The sequence below is a fragment of the Candoia aspera genome, chromosome 2 (assembly GCF_035149785.1).
Source record: "Candoia aspera isolate rCanAsp1 chromosome 2, rCanAsp1.hap2, whole genome shotgun sequence".
Classification (NCBI taxonomy): Eukaryota; Metazoa; Chordata; class Lepidosauria; order Squamata; family Boidae; genus Candoia; species Candoia aspera.
Genome location: NC_086154.1, coordinates 115,278,831 through 115,299,610, shown reverse-complemented (window position 1 = coordinate 115,299,610; position 20,780 = coordinate 115,278,831). Strand labels below are relative to the sequence as shown.

Genomic DNA, 20,780 nt, shown 5'->3' with positions numbered 1-20,780 from the left:
GGCAAGTGATGAAACTTTCATTGCAATGCAAGCTCTGCCCTTGTCAGCCCAACAAGGAAGACCAGACTAAGAAACCAATATCATATAGGTCAGGACTACTTTTATTGTGACAGCTAGAGTAACAGAATTTTTCAAGTCTGAATGTGCTTCCACCTCCCTCCTTTTGTGTGAACTAGGGAGGAGCTCGTCTGAAATGTTTTCTCAGTTTATTTCTTGGCCCAGGCTCAAGCCCCACTTATCTGACAGTTGCCTTGGTAGCAGCTTTTGCTCTTGTCCTTCAAGGCCATCCCCTGTGCTCTCTACAGCCCTTTACATACTTAAAAGTGACATCACAGTATAAATATGAAGGGGCAGAGTTTGCATCATAACATCAGAATGCACATTTCATTTTGAAGTCATTGTGGCTAAGTGCCTATACTGTTGGGGTAGATTGCATTTTAAAAAAAATTAAAGGTGTATGGCAGCTAAATACATTTATTTTGGTTCTTACTTTCTTTTTAAAAATCCTGAAAGGAATCTCACAATTGATACATACTAATTATCAGAAAGAAAGCTTAACGATATTGGGTATACATCAGTAAGAAAATTGGAAGCAAGAACTTGTTTTATATGGCCTAGATACCCAGTCTGCTGCGGATTTCAAAGGAAAGACCCTTCTCTGCCTCTGTGGAGCAAGAGGTCAGCCCTCAGTAGGAGAATGAGTGAGCCTTCAGAAATGGAACAGTTAGGAAGTGGGGTGAAGCAGCTGCGTTGCAGCCACTGTGCCAATTAGAAGAGTTTGGGAAAGCACGCGGGGTCATCCCTCTTCCCGACAATATCAGTGATTCTACTTTCACTGATTTTAAGTTTCAAAAAGATTGCTGTGATTTTTCATCTTACAGTAGGAATATGCAGATTGCTTGTTGACAGGGCTAATTTGCAGATAATATTAAGAATTCAGTAAAAGTTCTAGTGAGCTTCCAAAATATACAGGAGTTGTGAAGTAATGCATGGTGTTTGCATCCTTAATATCTAGGTTGCACCTGATCACAAAGGAGTTGCTCAAAGTAGCCAACAGCATAAAAAAAGATCACTTGAATCATGAAAGGATGTATACAACAATTTAAAGCAAGAGCAGAGACAACAGTAGAAAGAATCAAGACTAATGATCTGATACTGGACTTCAGCTGGGTTGCTCTGTGTATTATTTCGATAATAGGAAATATCTCATGAGAAATCTGTCAATTGAAGTATTGATGTAGGACATCTTTAGGGGTACTCTTGTATGAAGAGGGAAAACTTGGAGCATTAAGGAGAGGGATGAAAAGAGCCCAGTTACTTGCTAGAAATTAAAGGAATTGCCATGTTTTCAAATCATGAAGTCTAGAAAACTGAAAATTGGCTGTAAATCTGAGTCACTGTCTTGCTTTGCAGGCTACTTATGCTTGTACATGGAGAAAGATGAGCTGCTTGGAACCACGCTTATCCTGGCCTGGGTCCCCAATTCCCGTATTCAGAGGCAGGATGAGGAGGCCCTCCGTTACATCACGCCTGAGAGCTCCCCTGTCCGCAAGGCTCCCCGCAAGCGTAACCGACACACTCAGGGTTTTGGCATCCCTATGCAGGCTTCTTCTGTGGAGCAGAAGCAAGCTGTGACCCCAAAGGATGAGGAGGAGGACATTTTGACTGTGTCACAGCTGATGAGGGATGTGGCTCATGTCAGCCCCCCTTCAGAAGAAGGGGACAAATTGTCCCACAACTGCTCGGCAACATGCAACATCCACAGCTCTGCTCAGCCTGCTCACAGTGACTCAGGAATTTTATCGACAATCAGTTCTCAGGATGAACAGAACCGATTAGAGGAGTCTGTTGAGGAAGGGCTGGAGGGCCACTTGGAGACAGGAGAAGATGAAGGCTCTTTGGAGTTGTCTGCCGATGACGTTAGCAAAGACAGCACGTTTGACTCAGATTCAGATGCCTTCTCTTCTCCATTCTGCCTCTCACCCATGAGCGAAGCACTTGTGGAAAATGTTAGCTCTGTGTTCCTGGTTAATGAAAACAGGTGAGTTGATGTTCCTGCACTACTTAAACAGAACCCAGTTCAAACAAGAATGGGGAAGATCCATAAATACAATCACCTGGTTCTAGAATAATTTGCTCTGAGTTGTATACAGAGAGGCATCAACATGAGAGCAATCCTGTACATATTTACTCAGAAGTAAATTCTGTTGCACTCATTGAGATTTACTCCCATGAAAGGATTATAAGATTACTGTGGAAACCTGTTTTAAGGATTCTACAAAGAAGTTGAAGGACTGATTCAGCTTGCCAGTCAACTTGGCGATTCCTTTAATGCAGTATACAGAAGATCAAATGCTGTTAGCTATGCTGTAGATTTACTTGTTTTGAGATACACATTTCAATGAAAATATAATTCGATATTGGCCAAGTTTCTTGTCTGAAGCTGCTCCGCTCACAACAACAATTTATTATTTAAATATGTATCTTCATACATTTTCATAACAAATACACAGTACCTCATTGGCAGATATGTTGTTTAGAGCTGTGAAGACCTGGTTCTTCGCCCAGGCCTTTGGCAAGGGGAGTGAGACCCTCTCACTTCATCACTCTTACCATATTTTATCTTTGTCTTTTATGTTTTGTTGATTTTATTGTGATTTCTTTGGTGGTTGTGAGCCACCCAGAGTTGTTGCGAGTTGGGCGGCATACAAACTTAATAAATTATTATTAGCATCACATAGGGAATAATTTTTATCTGGCTGTCCTGGTTCCTTTGTGATTATAAGCAATTGTTAATTCAGGCTGGAGAAATTTCTCTGTTATGGGTCAGCATAACTTTTGTTTCTGTGAAAAAACATATAACCATTATATTTCATTGTTGTTGTTTATTCGTTCAGTCGCTTCCAACTCTTCGTGACTTCATGGACCAGCCCATGCCAGAGCTTTCTGTCAGTTGTCAACACCCCCAGCTCCCCCAGGGACGAGTCCATCACCTCTAGAATATTATCCATCCATCTTGCCCTTGGTTGGCCCCTCTTCCTTTTGCCTTCCACTCTCCCTAGCATCAGCATCTTCTCCAGAGTGTCCTGTCTTCTCATTATATGGCCAAAGTATTTCAATTTTGCCTTTAATATCATTCCCTCAAGTGAACAGTCTGGCTTTATTTCCTGGAGTATGGACTGATTTGATCTTCTTGCAGTCTAAGGCACTCTCAGAATTTTCCTCCAACACCACAGTTCCAAAGCATCGATCTTCCTTCTCTCAGCCTTCCTTATGGTCCAGCTCTCACAGCCATATGTTACTACTGGGAATACCATCACTTTAACTATGCGGACCTTTGTTGTCAGTGTGATGTCTCTGCTCTTAATTATTTTATTGAGATTTGTCATTGCTCTTCTTCCAAGGATTAAGCGTCTTCTGATTTCCTGACTGCAGTCAGCATCTGCAGTAATCTTCGCACCTAGAAATACAAAGTCTTTCACTGCCTCTGCGTTTTCTCCCTCTATTTGCCAGTTATCAATCAAGCTGGTTGCCATAATCTTGGTTTTTTTGAGGTTTAGCTGCAAGCCAGCTTTTGCACTTTCTTCTTTTACCTTCATCATAAGGCTCCTCAGTTCCTCTTCGCTTTCAGCCATCAAAGTGGTATCATCTGCATATCTGAGATTGTTAATGTTTCTTCCAGAGATTTTAACTCCAGCCTTGGATTCCTCAAGCCCAGCATGTCGCATGATGTGTTCTGCGTACAAGTTGAATAGGTAGGGTGAGAGTATACAGCCCTGCCGTACTCCTTTCCCAATCTTAAACCAGTCCGTTGTTACGTGGTCTGTTCTTACTGTTGCTACTTGGTCATTATACAGATTCTTCAGGAGGCATACAAGATGACTTGGTATCCCCATACCACTAAGAACTTGCCACAATTTGTTATGGTCCACACAGTCAAAGGCTTTAGAATAGTCAATAAAACAGAAATAGATGTTTTTCTGAAACTCCCTGGCTTTTTCCATTATCCAGCGGATATTGGCAATTTGGTCCCTAGTTCCTCTGCTTTTTCTAAACCCAGCTTGTACATCTGGCAATTCTTGCTCCATGAATTGCTGAAGTCTACCTTGCAGGATCTTGAGCATTACCTTACTGGCATGTGAAATGAGTGCCACTGTTCGATAGTTTGAACATTCTTTAGTGTTTCCCTTTTTTGGTATGGGGATATAAGTTGATTTTTTCCAGTCTGATGGCCATTCTTGTGTTTTCCAGATTTGCTGGCATATAGCATGCATTACCTTGACAGCATCATCTTGCAAGATTTTGAACAGTTCAGCTGGGATGCCGTCATCTCCTGCTGCCTTGTTATTAGCAATGCTTCTTAAGGCCCACTCAACCTCACTCTTCAGGATGTCTGGCTCTAGCTCGCTGACCACACCGTCAAAGCTATCCCCAATATTGTTATCCTTCCTATACAGGTCTTCCGTATATTCTTGCCACGTTTTCTTGATCTCTTCTTCTTCTGTTAGGTCCTTGCCATCTTTGTTTTTGATCATACCCATTTTTGCCTGGAATTTACCTCCAATGTTTCTAATTTTCTGGAAGAGGTCTCTTGTCCTTCCTATTCTATTGTCTTCTTCCACTGCATTGCTTGTTTAAAAATAATTCCTTATCTCTTCTGGCTAACCTCAGGAATTTTGCATTTAATTGGGCATATCTCCCCCTATCACTGTTGCCTTTTGCTTTCCTTCTTTCTTGGGCTACTTCTAGTGTCTCAGCAGACAGCCATTTTGCCTTCTTGGTTTTCTCTTTCTTTGGGATGTATTTTGTTGCCGCCTCCTGAACAATGTTGCGAACTTCTGTCCATAGTTCTTTCGGGACCCTATCTACTAAGTCCAGTCCCTTAACTCTATTCTTCACCTCCACTGCATATTCCTTAGAAATAGTAGTGAGCTCATATCTAGCTGATCTGTGAGTCTTCCCTAATCTCTTTAGACTGATCCTAAATTGTGCAAGAAGAAGTTCGTGATCTGAACTACAGTCAGCTCCAGGTCTTGTTTTTACCGACTGTACAGATGTCCGCCACCTTTGGCTGCAAAGGATGTAGTCAATCTGATTTCGGTGTTGTCCATCTGGGGAAGTATAAAGCCGTCTCTTAGGTTGCTGGAAGAGAGTGTTTGTTATGCAGAGTGAGTTGTCTTGGCAAAATTCTATCAGCCTGTGTCCTGCTTCGTTTTGTTCTCCCAGGCCATGCTTACCGGTAATTCCAGGTGTCATTTGACTGCCCACCTTAGCATTCCAGTCTCCTGTGATGAAAATAACATCTCTTTTAGGCGTGTTGTCCAGTAGGTGCTGCAGATCCTCATAGAACTGCTCTACTTCAGTTTCTTCAGCATCTGTGGTTGGGGCGTATATTTGGATCACTGTGATGTTAGATGGCTTGCCCTGAATTCGAATTGAGATCATTCTATCGTTTTTTGGATTGTATCCAAGCACTGCTTTAGCCACTTTACTATTAATTATGAAGGCTACTCCATTTCTTCTGTGGTCCTCTTGTCCACAATAGTAGATCTGGTGGTCATTTGATGTGAAGTGGCCCATTCCAGTCCATTTCAGTTCACTGACGCCCAAAATGTCTATCTTTAATCTTGACATCTCACCAATAACCACATCCAATTTGCCCTGGCTCATAGATCTTACATTCCAGGTTCCAATGGTGTGTTGATCCTTAGAACATCGGATTCGCCGCTCACCACCAGCACCGTCGGCCGCTAGCCGTCCTTTCAGCTTTGAGCTAGCTGCGTCATCATGCCTGGGGCTAGTTGAACTCATCCTCTGTTCCTCCCCAGTAGCATTTTGACCATCTTCTGACCTGGGGGTCTCATCTTCCGATGGTATACCGACATATCTCTGGTTGTACTGATCCATTTAATTTTCACAGCAAGAATACTGGGGTGGGTTGCCATTACCTTCCCCAGGGATCGCATTTAGTCTGACCTCTCTGTCATGACCTTCCCGTCTTGGGTGGCCCTTCATGGTTTAGCTCATGGCATCACTGAGGTGCTCAAGCTCCAGCACCATGACAAGGTAACGAACCTTTGCTGAAGTATATTTCATTATATAACCAAATATATAACCATTAAATTACACAGGTAACAGCATAGTGAACCTAAATAATAAAAACATATGCAGTTACCTGTGTAATTTCAAAAAGAGTTGTACCACTCTGGTCTAGTTGGCCTATTCTGAGGGCCTTCTTGTTTCTTCCCTTTTTGTTGCTTTTTTCAACATCTTGTTTAATGAAGAATTCTGAAGATCACTACCACTTGCACACTCTTCTGTCCCATTTATAAATATTACCCAACTGCAGTCTAGACAGCTAGCTTTATAAAAATGATGTAGCTGATTTCTCTCTGCTTCCCTCTAGAGCCACAGTGCTGTGGCTTGGCATATTATTGTTACAATGCTGTGATCTGCATCTAATATAATTTGCATGGGGTGAACTGAGCATCTGCTGTTCTAGGGTGAAGATGTATATTTTATCTGTAGAATGTGACTGAAACCTCAATGTTCCAATTTAGTGCCGGGTCATACATTTGCCTGATTGTGAGTTTATTCACGTTCAGAGTAAGGGGCGAGTGCCCTCATGCGGCCTACCAGTTATATTGCAAAACAGCTAATTGGAAATGGTTCTTTTGATGCAGGTTGTAGTTTTTTCCCCAAAGCAGTTGCTCTCAGACCTTCTTGATATTTGTCTGGCAGCAGACTGCCTTGGTTTATATGATAATAGCCTTTGAAATGCCAAGACAATCTGTTAGAGTCCAAAGCTTGCTTATTTGGAAAGAATGAAAATCCATATTAAGCCTAGAATGTAGTTGATGAACAATCCATATAGAGGATTCCCACAATCCAAGACTATAACCTAGGCTAGACATGGCTTGGATGCTAGCTATCTTCTCTCCATCCTCTCATCCCTTTTCTCCAAGGTCTTTTTTTCACTGAATATGTACTCTTGAACATCTTAGAAGCCTGCATACAGTTGGGTGAATAAAGAAAGGGGTTGTTGGTATAGTGGTGGTGGTTGACTGGGACTAGGGATACCCAGAATCTAGTCCACATTCAACCCTGAAAGCTCACTTGGTGACTAGCTGATGGGCCAGTTACTCTCTCAGCCCATCCTATCCTCCAGGGTTAAATTGTTGTGGGAGGAAAATAGAAGGAAGTGCTTTATATGTTGCCTTATGAATGAAAGGTGGAATATAAATCTAATATTGTATGGGATTTGTCTCATGCCAACATGGCTGCTTCTGCTTTTCTGAAAAGAATGAAAATCAGTTATCATGCTCCGTAATAGGTGAGTTTAACTAGGGGATGATTTTACTAGTGTTTCTCCTAAGCTGGCTGAAGAGTACAAAAAGTACAAAACAAAGAGTACAAAAAGATTTGTGTTGGATCAGACCAAAGGCCTACTAATATTCTTTGTATTGTAAGGATTTTTTAAAAATTCCTATAAAGAGGAATTAACTAGGTCTATTAAATGCAGTACATGTGTTAAATGATCACATTCAAGGTTAGATTAATAACGACCGCACTGGATATTTCATATAACCATAAACAGTCTAAGAGGCACAGCCACTGTACTAGTGCCCTGAGACTGTCCACATGTTTCTCTGGCTTCACCCAAGAGATGTGAGGCTTCCAAACCAGGTTTGTGCATCGGCAGTGGTTAAGCCTATCATCCAAATGCAAGATCCAAAATGCTACTCCCCTCCATCACAAATTCCAAGAGTGTAACCATGATTTAAAGTAGGGTTTGTTTAAATGAGCTGGAAGTAATGACGGCCTGTATCTAGAAGATGCACTTTACGATCACTTGTGCATGGACAGTTGGTTTTGAAGAAGTGCTGCTCTGATTGTTTGCAGAGGCGCCACTGGACCTATCACGTACCAGCTGATCATGTTCACCCTTTTTTTCTATACTAGTTCCTGTAATTTATTTTTAAATTTGTCATACATATGCTAGTACGTGTTAGTGTGGGAGATAGATAGATATTTAGAGAAAGTGTGTATATGTGTGTGTACACTCATGTGCATGCATACTTCTGTCTGATTGCCACTTTTTACCTTTAGGATTTTCCTTACACCCAGTATTTACTAATATGGGGAGCCTGAGGTCATATTAAATGTTGCCCTGTTGTAGGAATAAGTTATACCTACTAATAATGCAGGTGTTGAGAAGTGTCATTGATTGAGCCTAAATTTTTATAATTTTAAACTCAAAACAACTTAGCTTTTGTTTTGATATAGCACTATGTTTATTTTTCCTTCTCCTTAGGAGTTTTAGTTGATTGTAATTTGTCCAGTTCCATTGGTTACTTATTCTTGTGATGTTTGCACAGTACAGCATTTGCATCACCCAAGTTCCAGATATATCTTGTTCAGTTTGTCACTCCTACCATCCTAAACCCTGGTCTCTTTCATGAAGATGTGTTATGTATCTCCCTCATCAGTGTTGGTTTGTCTTGTCTCAAAGGAGTTGAAGGTGAGAGTTATGGTTTCTCCCAGTTTTCTCCCCACCTCTATTTCTTTTTAGAGTCTCTAGAGTAGGCCAGTGGTCTACGAATAAATCTTAATTTGTCCCTTGTCTTTTTTCCTCCTCTTGTTTTACAGCAAAACAAGCCCTCTTGTGGTTGACCATGTTACTGGAAGATTTCAAAGGGATTTCATGTCTAAAATGGTCAGCATCTCTTTGCTCAGCAGAACCACTGTAATTGCACGGATATAAACAAACCATGAAATGGTCATCTCATTCTCATTATGATCTTTTAATTTGATAAGCCAAAATATTTTCTCTGTGCATGTAGCTATTTTACTCCTTTTTTCATGTGAGCCACAATTAAATCAGAAAAATCTTTTACCAGAGCTTCTGGGTTACAGATCTTAAGACCTGTACCAAATTATGCTTTAAGATAAATTGTTCCAAAGCTGATAGTAATAATAGAGAACCAAGTGCATGGGGAATGTGCTCCTATGTAGTTTCATTTAAGTTGATTCATAGAGTATTCAAATGTTACATTGAACCCCATTGTTGCCTATTAGTTCAACTGTTTATGAGAATCTAGCCTAAGGGGGAAACTTCTTGCCTCTCTTCACATATGGACTGACAGTGTGGTGCTAGGTGAGTGTCTTGTGGTACCAGGGGCACCCCATTTAGTTTTGAAGCTGCTTTCCTCAATGTTCTTGACCTTAGCAATGGATCTCAGAGTTACTAAAGAGAGAAAGACAGACTTAATTGGTCCTGTGCTTAGAAGTGTAGTGTTTACTTGTGCTGATGTCCCACAAGCCAGCCATAATGCTGTATTGAAAGCTCTGTTAAGGTGAAAGGGTCAGATCCTACACATCTAAGGAATGTGCCCATAAGGAGGGTCAGTAGATTTTTGCCCATGCTGTTTTGCTTGTACAAATACTTCTCAGCAATGCACTGGATGGGGCCAAGTAAAGCAAATCCAGGGAAAATGAAAATATTAACTGTAAGAGATGTGTAGTAGTCACTCTGAACTGGAGAGGATTGTATTTCCATTAAGGATTAGGTTCATAATCTGCAGATGCTCTTAGATTCATTGCTGACTCTTGAAGTACAGATAGTCTCAATAGCTCAAACTGTCATAGCTTAGCCTATGATACAATTTTCTGGTCAACTTGGATATATAATCTTGCAGTTGATATTTCTGCACTGGCAACCCCCTGTTTGGAGTATTTCAGTTTATTATACCTGGACCTGCCATTGAAAATTGGCTTCCAGGAGCAACTCAGAGTCTAGTTTCACCTATAAAGTCCTATATGACTTGACTTCTGGTTACCTACATGAAGGTCTGTTGCAAATGGAATCTGCCTGTCTGGTAAGGGGATGTTACGGGTGCTTCCTCCTTGGGAGTTTTGATGGAAGGGGCCCAGGGGATGAGCCTTTTCTTTTATGGACCCCCTCCCCTACAACAGCTTGCCACCAAAGACAAAGTTGGCTTTGTATCTGTTGGTATTTCAGAAGGTGGTTATGACCTGGCTGTTCTCAGGGCCTTTGTGAATGGAACATGAGACATTAGTGGAAACTGCTCCTGTGTTAAGGTTGGAGAGCACTAGGCTGAACATGGACAGTATTGAATTGTGGTTTTTCTTTTGGGTAAGTTTTTAATCTAATTACTTTATATAGTGTTTTTAGCTGCATGGAATCTATAGATTGAAGTGGCATATAAGCCCAATTAATTAAGTGGACTGCAATTTTCAGTCATTAAAATGGGGAACCAAATTTAATTGGAAGTGATCGGTACAATGATGCTTGTGGTTGGCAATCTGCTTTGGATGCATCCAAGTTCAATGTAAAGTATTGTATTTACCCTTTAAAGTAGGAGTGGGTCCCCCAACATCTTATTTACATTCCTGTTCCTTGAAGTCCCCAAAGTTATGCAACATTCAGTTGCATGTTTTCCTTTTTTTTTTTTAAATCAAAATGGGGGAGAGAAGCAGGCTTGAAAAAAGCAGGCAAAAATTTCACTGACTTCACTGTGGTTCCTTCTGTATCTGTCAGAGGCCCTTCCTTGGTAGTGTCCTCTCCCAGCCAGAAAAATGCTGCCTGCCTGCACTTTAAAGCCATCCACAATTTGGGGTCAAGCTATTTGAAGGAGTATCTGCTGCTGTGCCTGCCTACTCAGCCCTGAGGTTATGGGATGATCCATGCCAGCTGGAAACTTTCCATGCTAGCTGTGCTTTGTTTTCCTTCAATGCCTTTTGTTAACCATTTTTTAAACAAATATTTCTGAGCTGTAACCATCATTGTTATGTTGAAGTTACCTGTGGGCCTCTCAAGGAAGCCAGGTATTGGGCAGTCTAAAACCATGACAAATTGATCATAATAATCATGGGAATTCTGGGGGAAAAAACAGCACTTGATCACCATGTACCTTTTACATGTACATGCTTGCAGATGGCTCATATGGAAGTGGGGGGAGACCCACTGTTTCCGCCAAAGCTGATTATTAAGAGAGGATGTAAATATGGGGTACTTTTCTTATGCAGGGTTGTGAGTGCATCCTCTAATTTTAAAGTTTCCCTTTGTGGGACATAAAGTCAGATAAAAGCAAATAGCAAGCTTAAGTAGCTAAAAGCCCGTCTTTAGCAAGTAGGGCTGCTGTGTGCAATCAACTTAGAGAAATTAGGCACTCCTCAACAAAAAAGGGTGTTTTCAAGTAGTTTTTCAGCTGGTAATTCTGCAGCTTGTTTCAAAATCACTTTGAATGGAAATCTAGTTGGCAGGTGGTATTTTAGAGTCTATCAGAGCATGTGCACATGTCATCTAGAAGAAAGGAAGGCAGGCAGACTGCTTTTAAAAAAGCATGCTAATGAGTTATCATATATGGAGTCATAGGTATTCGGTTGACGGAACTGAAGCTTCTGTGATCAGCCAATGAGAACTCTACAGTAGTGTTACCTTGGTGGTTTCGAGCAGAGCCAGTGGCATCAGTTCAGAGAGCAGCGCTTTGGTATGTGCCTAGGAAAGTGCTATCCTCGAGAGGCAGCTCCTCTTGAGCTTGGCTTGATGCAATGCTTGCATGTTCCTTGCCGTTTGTCTCCGCCGTCTTTCCCATTATCAGATTGCTTTCTTGTTCAATGGCTGTATTGGGGAGGGAGTAGGCAAGTGTCTGCGGGGTTCCACTGGCCGCCGCCTTTGTAGCAAGAGGACTTGGGGCGTTGCATCATGTTGTTGTGCAATTCACTTAAGAGGCTGGCATGGCTCGGATCCCTGTAGAATAAGCAGGAGACGAAATTACTGGCAGAACAATTGGGAACAAAGTGGCGAGGACATCCCAATAATATGGTATTTGCTTCATTATATTTTGTTTAAAATTGAGGCCTTGCTTTTCTTTGTGGATTCCAGCTGGCTTGCAGATGACCCGGCTAGACTGTTTTGCAGCCTTAGGTGTGCGGTTGTTGTGTTCTTACATTGCATATAACCCAAGAGGCGTATGAATTGTGTTATCTACTCTGATGGCACTCTTCAGCCAACATGCCGATTTAAAAAAAAGAACAAATTATACATATATATTTATATCCCATTTTTCATTCAGGAACTCAAGGTATACAGCACTCCATCCTCCCATTTTTCCTCACAATAACCCTGTAAAATAGAATAGGTTGAGAGAGAGTGACTGGCCGAAAGACATCCATGAAGCTTTCATGGCTGAGGGTGGACAAGAACCTGGGGCTCTCTACCCCTAGTCTAAAACTTTAATCACTATACCACGTTGGCTCTCGGACACTTCCAGAAATGTGTCCTTGTTGATTTGTTGTAGCAGAAACAGAATCCTGTCATTTCTTCAACTTAGGTTTGTTTTCAGTTCAAGCATGGGAAATGTAATTATACATTTATATATTTATATATATTCTCCATGTTAAGTCATTAGAGCTCCTTGGTATGTGATCCAAAATGTAAGAGCTAGTGACTAGGTTTCAAGGTATCATGAGCATTTTTTGTGTTTTCACATATGTGATCTCAAACTCTGTGCCTCTCTTTATCCACTGGTTGTCAAATGTTTGATTTCGAATTAAAGTCTGGATTATATCATAGCACCACATGCTGGAAAACTAAAATGCCAAAGATTGGTGGGTTTGATTATAAACTCAGAGTATAATTCCTGCAGTATAATGAACCTGTGTAGTTAGAAACATAAGAGAGAAATCAGCATGATGAGTCCTTGCAGGACATGGTGGTATAAAACAAATAGATAAATAGTGTTAAGATACCTGAAGGACAAATAATAGATGCAGTAAGGAGAGCAAGCTAAGGGCTTTTTTGCTGAAAGGAATTCTGTGCTGGTGTCAGTAGTTAATCAGCAAATGCATCTTTTCCAATCTTTCTATTTTTCGTTATACTTTGTACAAGTGTAATCCATCTAGTGAATCCATGAATTCCTGAACCTTTGAGAAATGTAACCTTGATTTTAAGTGTCTGTCCATTTTGACTCATGTTTTGAATATTTTTTTAAAATATTTTTTAAATGTTTAATGTATTGAGCAGTTGCCTGTGGCTTTGCCAGTGTTGATATTTGTCTACTGGGGCAGAAGCCTATGGGAAAAAAAAGTCACTGATGCCCTTACCAAGCACTTCAAGGAACTGGGGTCAAAAGCAGGAACTGTCAGAGGCATGTGATGCATAGGACTGTATAAACATTTAAACAACAGGAGGATTATTTTAGCTGGGCTCTTTTTCATATGGGTTCTTCGTATGAGGGGTTTTTTTCCATATGAGTTCCCACAACAAGGAAGCAGTGATGGTTTTCAGTGGATTGTTAGCATAAACTGCCGCAGAGATGATAATTGTGAAGTGATTGATTTCTCTAGTTTTAACTATTAAAAACAACTAGTATAAGAAGTGAATCTTAAATCAAGTCATGGGAGGTCACCAGTGTGACCAGGGTTTCTGGACATGAAGAGGACAGTAGAGGAGCTTTCTGTTTTGTTCCATCTCTCCCTTCCCTCTCTTATTACCTTTGCTGTGTTGACTTTGTTCAGTCTTCTCCCACATGGTTTTTTAATCCAGCTGACTGTAGATTGAGATAGTTGCCCTCCAGATGTATTTATTTATTAAGTTTTTTAGACTGCCCAACAGCCAAAGCTCTCTAGGTGGTTTACAATAAAACACGCCAAAAAATGTGAATATGGATCACACTAGAATGGGGGAAGTTGTTCTTGCTGAACAAACTTCTGTTGTTTGTAAGCCCTTCCCATTCCCTGCCTATCCTCCTGCATAAACCAGCAGAATTTATAGCCTTTTCTTAATAAGCATCCCTGCTAAAGAAAGGAAATGGGGGCAAGAAGGAATGGGCATCCATACAGAAGGTACATTAAGCCCAGCCTTCCTTTATAAATCCATTATGGTAATATGTGAATACTTCAATCCATCATAAAATAAGTGGTGCTTATGTCTATTTCTTTGGTTGCCATTACTTTTGCTATATAGGTGACGGGCAGATAATGTGGGGCTTTCAGCAGAAATAACCTGAGGGGCTTGGTGGCAGCATTCTTCTATTAGAATTATAGAGATTTATCACAGCATTCAATGTCCTAATCTGGTATGCCAGTGGTGCATAAATTGCAACTCTCTTTCAGGGCCTTGTGTGTGGCCTCCAACAGTCCCTTCAAAAATTGCCCCTGAATTGTCATTCTGAATATGAAAAGAGGAGAGTATTTGTCCAAATTGTTCTTAAATTTTTTCCTGGCTGTACCCTCTTTTTGCAGTGTAATACTATATAAACCTTTCATGGTCTAGATACGTTACTTTTGCAATGTATGTTCTATGGGGTCATCTAAGGGTTGGAGTTTAAATCACAGTATAAATACAAGTTATGTTTAAGGCACAGGTAGGCAAGCTGTGGCTGATGACAACGTACAGTACCCCATTTGTGGCCCCAGAGTTTCTCTGAATGGGCAAGGTCAATGGTTTTGGGCCTGATTTTGTTGAAGATTTTATTCATTATATTTATAAACCTGCTATAGTGGTTGCCTTAAGACTTTCAGAGGCTTCAGACTCTTATTTCACCCTTTAATAGACTCTACTCACCAAATCAGACTGATTTTCTTGTTCTAGAGCAAGGTTTCTCAATCAGGGTTCCGTGGAACCCTAGGGTTCCACAAGAGGTCACTAAAGGTTCCCTGGGAGATCATGATTTATTTAAAAAAATATTTCAAATTCAGGCAACTTCACATTAAAGGGGTAAGTTTCTTTATTTTTAGTTTAAGAACACTGTTAATGCATATATACAGGCCTATGCATGAAACAGATATAATAACTTTTATAGCGAGATGGATGGTATATAAATTTAATAATAAATTAAAAAATAATTACCAGTATCTCAAGAGAAAGTAGAAGATAATTTTCAGAAAAAGGTCAAAAATAATATGATCAAAGCAAGTTTATTTATATATTCCCTTCATTGCAATTGCTGATTTCAAATTCGATTTACAACTAATATAAATTCAGTGTTCTATAACAGGCATAAAAAACCTCTAGCCTTCCAGATGTTGTACTGCATCATCTTCACAATTGGCTAGGGTGGCATTGCAGTTCAGCAACATTTGTTGGGCTGTAAGTTTCCCATCTTGTCCAATGGCTAGCAAGTTTTTAAAAAGATTAAATAATAAACGTTAATTATTTCAGAATAAATTATTTCAGTTATCAATACAATACAATACAATACAATAGAGTACAGTACTTAAAACCCAAAAATTTCTTAGTCTAGAACAGGGTTTCTTAACCAGGGTTCCGTGGAACCCTAGGGTTCCGTGAGAGGTCACTAGGGATTCCCTGGGAGATCATGGTTTATTTTAAAAATTATTTCAAATTTGGGCAACTTCACATTAAAGAGGTAAGTTTCATTCTTTATTTTCAGTTTAAGAAAACGATTAGTATATATCTACAGGCCTACACATGAAACAAATATAATAATTTTGTAACTTGTGGCCTATATTTGAGTCTGAATGTAGGGGTTCCCTGAGGCCTGAAAAATATTTCAAGGGTTCTTCCAGGGTCAGAAGGTTGAAAAAGGTTGGCCTAGAACAACTCCCCAGTCCAGTGTCTGCTTTTGCCATTCTGGATGGGAATTATGATAATTAATCCAACACATCTGGATTGACTTCATAGACACACCACACTCTTGAAAGGATAGCAAGTCATAATTTGCCATATGGTGATCTTACTGGGCCTTCTTGCAGACAAACATGCAACTGTCTTCCCTAAAGTTCTTTATCAGAGTGGAAATTTCTTGAATCTGTTATTTTGGCCCCTGTGGGTTTGATTCTTTCTTTCTCAGATTGCTACTCTGAATTTTTCTATACTCTTGATTTAGGTCTATTGTGAATTTGCACAATGTATATAATTTGTTTGAACAACTGTTCTCAGGCTTTATTTAGCCTCAGAATCTCCACTGTCCTCAAAAGTATTTCCTCAGAATATCTTTGTGTAGATCTGGAAATCATCCAGTTTTCTCAAAGTCCAAATGAAGGAGGTGAGATTAAAAAAATAAAATCTCTGGTGCATTATTGTTATTTTGCCACATAACAGTTTTTAGAGCTGAACATGAACAGTTTTTAGAGCTGGACATGAATTTTTCTTGACCTCTTTATTAAAACATTGGTGTTCTTTCCCACCTTTTCACCCCTTCCATGTTAAATTGTTTTGCCAGGTTCTTGAAAGAGGTAATTTGCTCTCATCAGTCCAGTAGATGGCACACTTCTCTTAGCACAGCTACGACTAGTGAAAGAAGCCAGCATCTACATTGTAATGGCAAGAATCTGGGGGTTGTCCTAACCCTCTGCTTTGCTTGAGAAGAATCTAGAAGCTGTGTATCTGATAGATAGCAAGAAAGAGAGAGAGGACATCCTCCAAAGCTCAGTAATGCTCTTATCTGAACTAATGGCTAATCAATGTATGGTATCCATGGTGCTTTTTCCAGTTTCGAAGGTCCAGTTATTGATGGCTGTTCTTGCCCTCTCTGTGCACATCTTCTCATAAGTAGCCAGTCTCAATACCTGAACTTTCTATTTTCTGTAGGAAGATTGTAAAGCTGGCTTTTGGTGCTTAAACAAATTTGCTGATCCAAGAGCCTTCTGCAGTGCTGGTGATGGCTAACTTATTCTTCTCTCGGGACATGGCCCCTGACCTCCTGTCCTAGGGGAGAGGATGATTGAGAGAGCTGGAGTGTGTCTGTGCCTTCAAACAGAGGACAATGCAAAATCCCCTGGTTTCCTTTTCTCCCATAGGATACCATAGAAGCTCGGATAATAGATGGTCTAAACATGAAAGCTTTCAAAGCATGATGTATGTGCATATTAATGGAGACTCATTGCAGGGGGTCTAGAAATTTGCATGTCATCAATTTGCACAGCACAAAATTGGATAGCTGCATCAGATTCCTATGCTGCTTTCACTGGCCATGCATCTAAAAGATACAAGTTTCTAGCCCTTAGGGTTGAGGCAATTGTTTTATTTTAAAGTAACTATAAAGTATTTGTAATTTCTGTGAGAGGATATGGGATCTTGTTGGGGTTTCATGGCAGATCATATGGTAACATTATTCTTCAGCTACAGTCTTTTAGACTGGCAGGGTGCTGACCTTTTTAGAATTGTGCAGAAGGGTGTTGATAGCATGATGTCATACAACTGAGTGGGGCTGATTTCTCCAAAGGGAGATCTGTTCTAGATGAATGTTGTGTATGTGAAGGTTTAATATGCAATTTCCTTGGTTTCCTGAAGAAAATTGGTGGAAACTACATTCCCTGATTTGCTGCCAAATTTCAGGAATGTGATCCTGAGGGTTTGCAGGTCACATGTGGCCTACACAACCCTTGATATAGTTGAGTGAGAGATAGGGCAATGAATGTAAGAGCACCTTGAATGCCTCCCTTGGCCAGGAATATCTGTGTGTAGAAAACTGACATGCAAGCATTTAGGGGATAAATAACCCAGTTACCTAATTACTGATATCATTGGAAGGAAACTAATTCAGTACCTTGGGGATTAGGGACAGGGTGATTAAAGCTCCTTTCTCTGTGCTTGTTCCTGTCAGTAATTTATTTATTTATTTATTTATTTATTTATTTATTTAATTTCTGTCCTGCTTTATTATTTTTATAAATAACTCAAGGCGGCAAACATACCTAATACTCCTTCCTCTTCCTATTTTCCCCACAACAACCACCCTATGAGGTGCCATATTGTCTCATAGTCTGCCATGGCTCTACTGTAAAATCCTGTGAGAAAGTTATGGACATATGCCTGAAGAACAAGAGAATGGTATAGGCTTATTCAGAGCGGTACAGTATGGTCATACAAAATGACTTGAATTATATAACTGAAGTACTTGATGGTGCTAGGGCAACTGTTCTTTTTCGTCATTCAGTTATTTCTTCAGTTTATTACACTTGGCTTTGTAACAAAATCTAAATATATTAGCTATCTTCCCTCCCTACTTGGCAATTCTGACTCTCGTTATTTTCTCTTTCAGAACAGCTAATTCATTCTTTGCCTATATTAGCTTTGATTTAGTTTCTGTTAAATGTGGCTGCATATTTTAAAGAATATTCAAGGCATTTTTGCATGGGGCTTTGGGGATGATGGACTTAGACATGGTCATTCTGCTCTTTTGCTCCAAGTCATCACATACATACACCCCCTAACAATTGGAAACAGATATCCACTGAGCCCAGTGGGTAACACTATCCTCTTTCACATTTATCGAAATCCACATACATACACATCATAATGAATGTGGGCATGAAGATATATCCCAGACATTGTAATGCATTCAGCACATCATGTACTGGGTGTTCATTCAAGTGGGGAAATAGCTATATTGGAGGATGAAATTAGCTCAAGATTACAAACATTACAACTCTTCTTTTATCCCAGAAATTCTACAAAAGAAACAGTAATTTTGAAGGTATCCTTTGGGTTGCCTGGCTGGGATGTTGATTCAGAAGTCAAGTTGGCATTGACATGTATCTGGAGTCCATTCATACACCCTTTAACCAGGAGACTGAGAGTTCTAGTCCTGCCTTAGGCATGAAAGCCAGCTGGGTGACCTTGGGCCAGTCCCTCTCTCTCAGCCCAACCCACCTCACAGGGTGGTGGTTGTGGGGAAAACAGGAGCATTAGGTATGTTTGCTGCCTTGAGTTATTTATAAAAAATAATAAATAATAATAAAGGCAGGATAAAAAATTTAAAAAAATTCACAGAACCTATATGTGTGGATAATTAGGCATTTCCCTTCTAGATTCTGGTCTGCCATCTGGGACTTTTTCCCTTGTACTCTTTAAACCTCTGGCTCTTGGTACCTTTCTCAGGACAGGCCCTACCCCTTAAGCTGACAAGTGATGTCAACTCATTTACAAAAAGTACAGAGCATAAGCCACAATAGTAGAGAGAGCTGTTATGGGTGATTTGCTCTGGAACAACAGCAAAGAACCTGAGTTGTCTGCTGATTTCCTGACTGATGGAAATCCTCTGTCTTGTATCTGCATCTTATCCAGAACTCTGGGAAACCTATGAATGGTCGCAGTCTCTTCTGTGCCTCAGGGCAGGGCCAGTGGGGGTGGTTAATGCAGAGAGCCGGCTTGGCTAGGGGTTACCCACATGTGCTGTCGTAAGAGACCACTTAGGAAACAGTTACCTGTGTATTTTACTGATCATCCCAGGAAGCTCACTGAAGACTAAATAAGCACATAAGTAAGTAAGAAGTACATTTTAAAGAGAAGACATGAGGAAAAAAAAGCAAGGAAATGTGCTTGTTGACGTAACGTAACCATGTGTTAAATATTTATGCCAGAGGCATGGATACATGGGTGTGTCTTTCCACAAGTTGCCCCTCCCTTTTGATATCTGACACAATTTATGAAGAAGGACTGTCACTGCATCCACAGAAAGAATGAGGCTGCGTGGTGGCTCTGGTGATGGCTTCAGTGACAGTGTCTGGGTGTTACCAGCTCTAGCATATCAGCCTGATTTTAGTATAGCTGTCCTGATGGATGCACAACCTTTTAGGGGTCTGGTCTTTAAGTGACATACTGTACAGGGGATCAGGACAAAAACCAAATAAATTGCTATTAATATTTAATAGCATCTTAAACCTTTAAGAATTACTTCTTAGCAGTAGGATTTGGAGGGGGTTAGGGGACAGGAAGTTTATTTATCTGTTAGACTTCTATTCTACTCTTCCTTCAGGAACTCAAGGCAGCATATCCGCTCAGGGAACTCGTAACTCATTGTGTGCTTCTGTTGTGCTAACACTAGCCCTGTTCACACCTGAATGTCCCTTTTCCTTTCTACTCTTTGGTGAAGGCAGGAAGATTCTTTTCCTTCTTTTCAAAAAGGTGTGTAGTTATTTTGTATACACCAGACTGGAATCAGGAATGCCACAATATATTATGTTCTTTTCTTTTAGACTGGCATATAAAATAATGGGGCAAATCCTGCTGCATCCCTGCCTTCTTCCCAGTAGGATTTTTGGCCTTGGTTGGACAATAGGGAAACTGAAGGTATTTCCTGGTCCATTCCCTGCTGGGCTGCATTTGACAGTGGAAATCAGTAAGAAGTCTAGATAAAAGCAGCAGAGAATTCCACCTTAAGTGGGGAGGAAAAGGCAGGTATAAAGAGAAGTCTGGATTATGTACACATCCAGGAAGTTACCTCCAAGCCAGGTAAGACAATGGCTTGGACCAGCTTACTACTGCAAGGACTGTGTTGTGGTAGAAAATGTAAAATTGCTGTAAAACTGCCATTTGTAAATTGGAATAACAGGTAAAACAGGAATGTGGTCAAAATATCATCTGGGTTATCATCAGGAATCTGTGGGGTAAATAAATAGTCTCCATACTGATTTAAACATCTGTGGATGGAAGCATCTTTCCCTGTCTCAACTGCATGGCTTCCCAAACTCATTCAGTCAGTCTGCTCTGTTTGGTTGATATGATTCCCTCAGAATTTTGGAATTCCCCTTGTGTCCTGTCAGTAGCATCTTTTGTTCTTCTTCACCACCCTTGCTTCTGCTCATGAAATTATTGTTGCAACTTTGTAATGGCTAAACGACCAACAACAGATGGTTGCCTCTTTTGGTTTCTGCTCTTCAGATTAATCTGGCCTTGCAGAACAAAAGCGTTACTGACCAACAGCAATATTTATCAGTGGGCTTGCCTTATGTGCCCCTGTAAATCATTTTGGTTTGGTTGTAAACTTTCAATTTACAAAAATGTCCTA

At 40.4% G+C, this 20,780-nt stretch overlaps 1 protein-coding gene across 5 annotated transcripts in view; it reads left to right on the top strand.

Moving 5' to 3' along the window:
* The window catches only part of TBC1D16 (TBC1 domain family member 16), a 65,058-nt gene that overhangs the window by 17,416 nt on the left and 26,862 nt on the right, over positions 1-20,780 (top strand). For 4 of the 5 annotated variants that reach the window (XM_063293365.1, XM_063293366.1, XM_063293364.1 and 1 more), the window contains exon 3: positions 1,414-2,041. The exons of the other annotated variant lie outside the window; for it this stretch is intronic. In XM_063293365.1, coding sequence (XP_063149435.1) covers positions 1,414-2,041 — 628 coding nt within the window. The remainder of the gene's footprint in view (positions 1-1,413; positions 2,042-20,780) is intronic. 5 annotated transcript variants of the gene reach the window in all.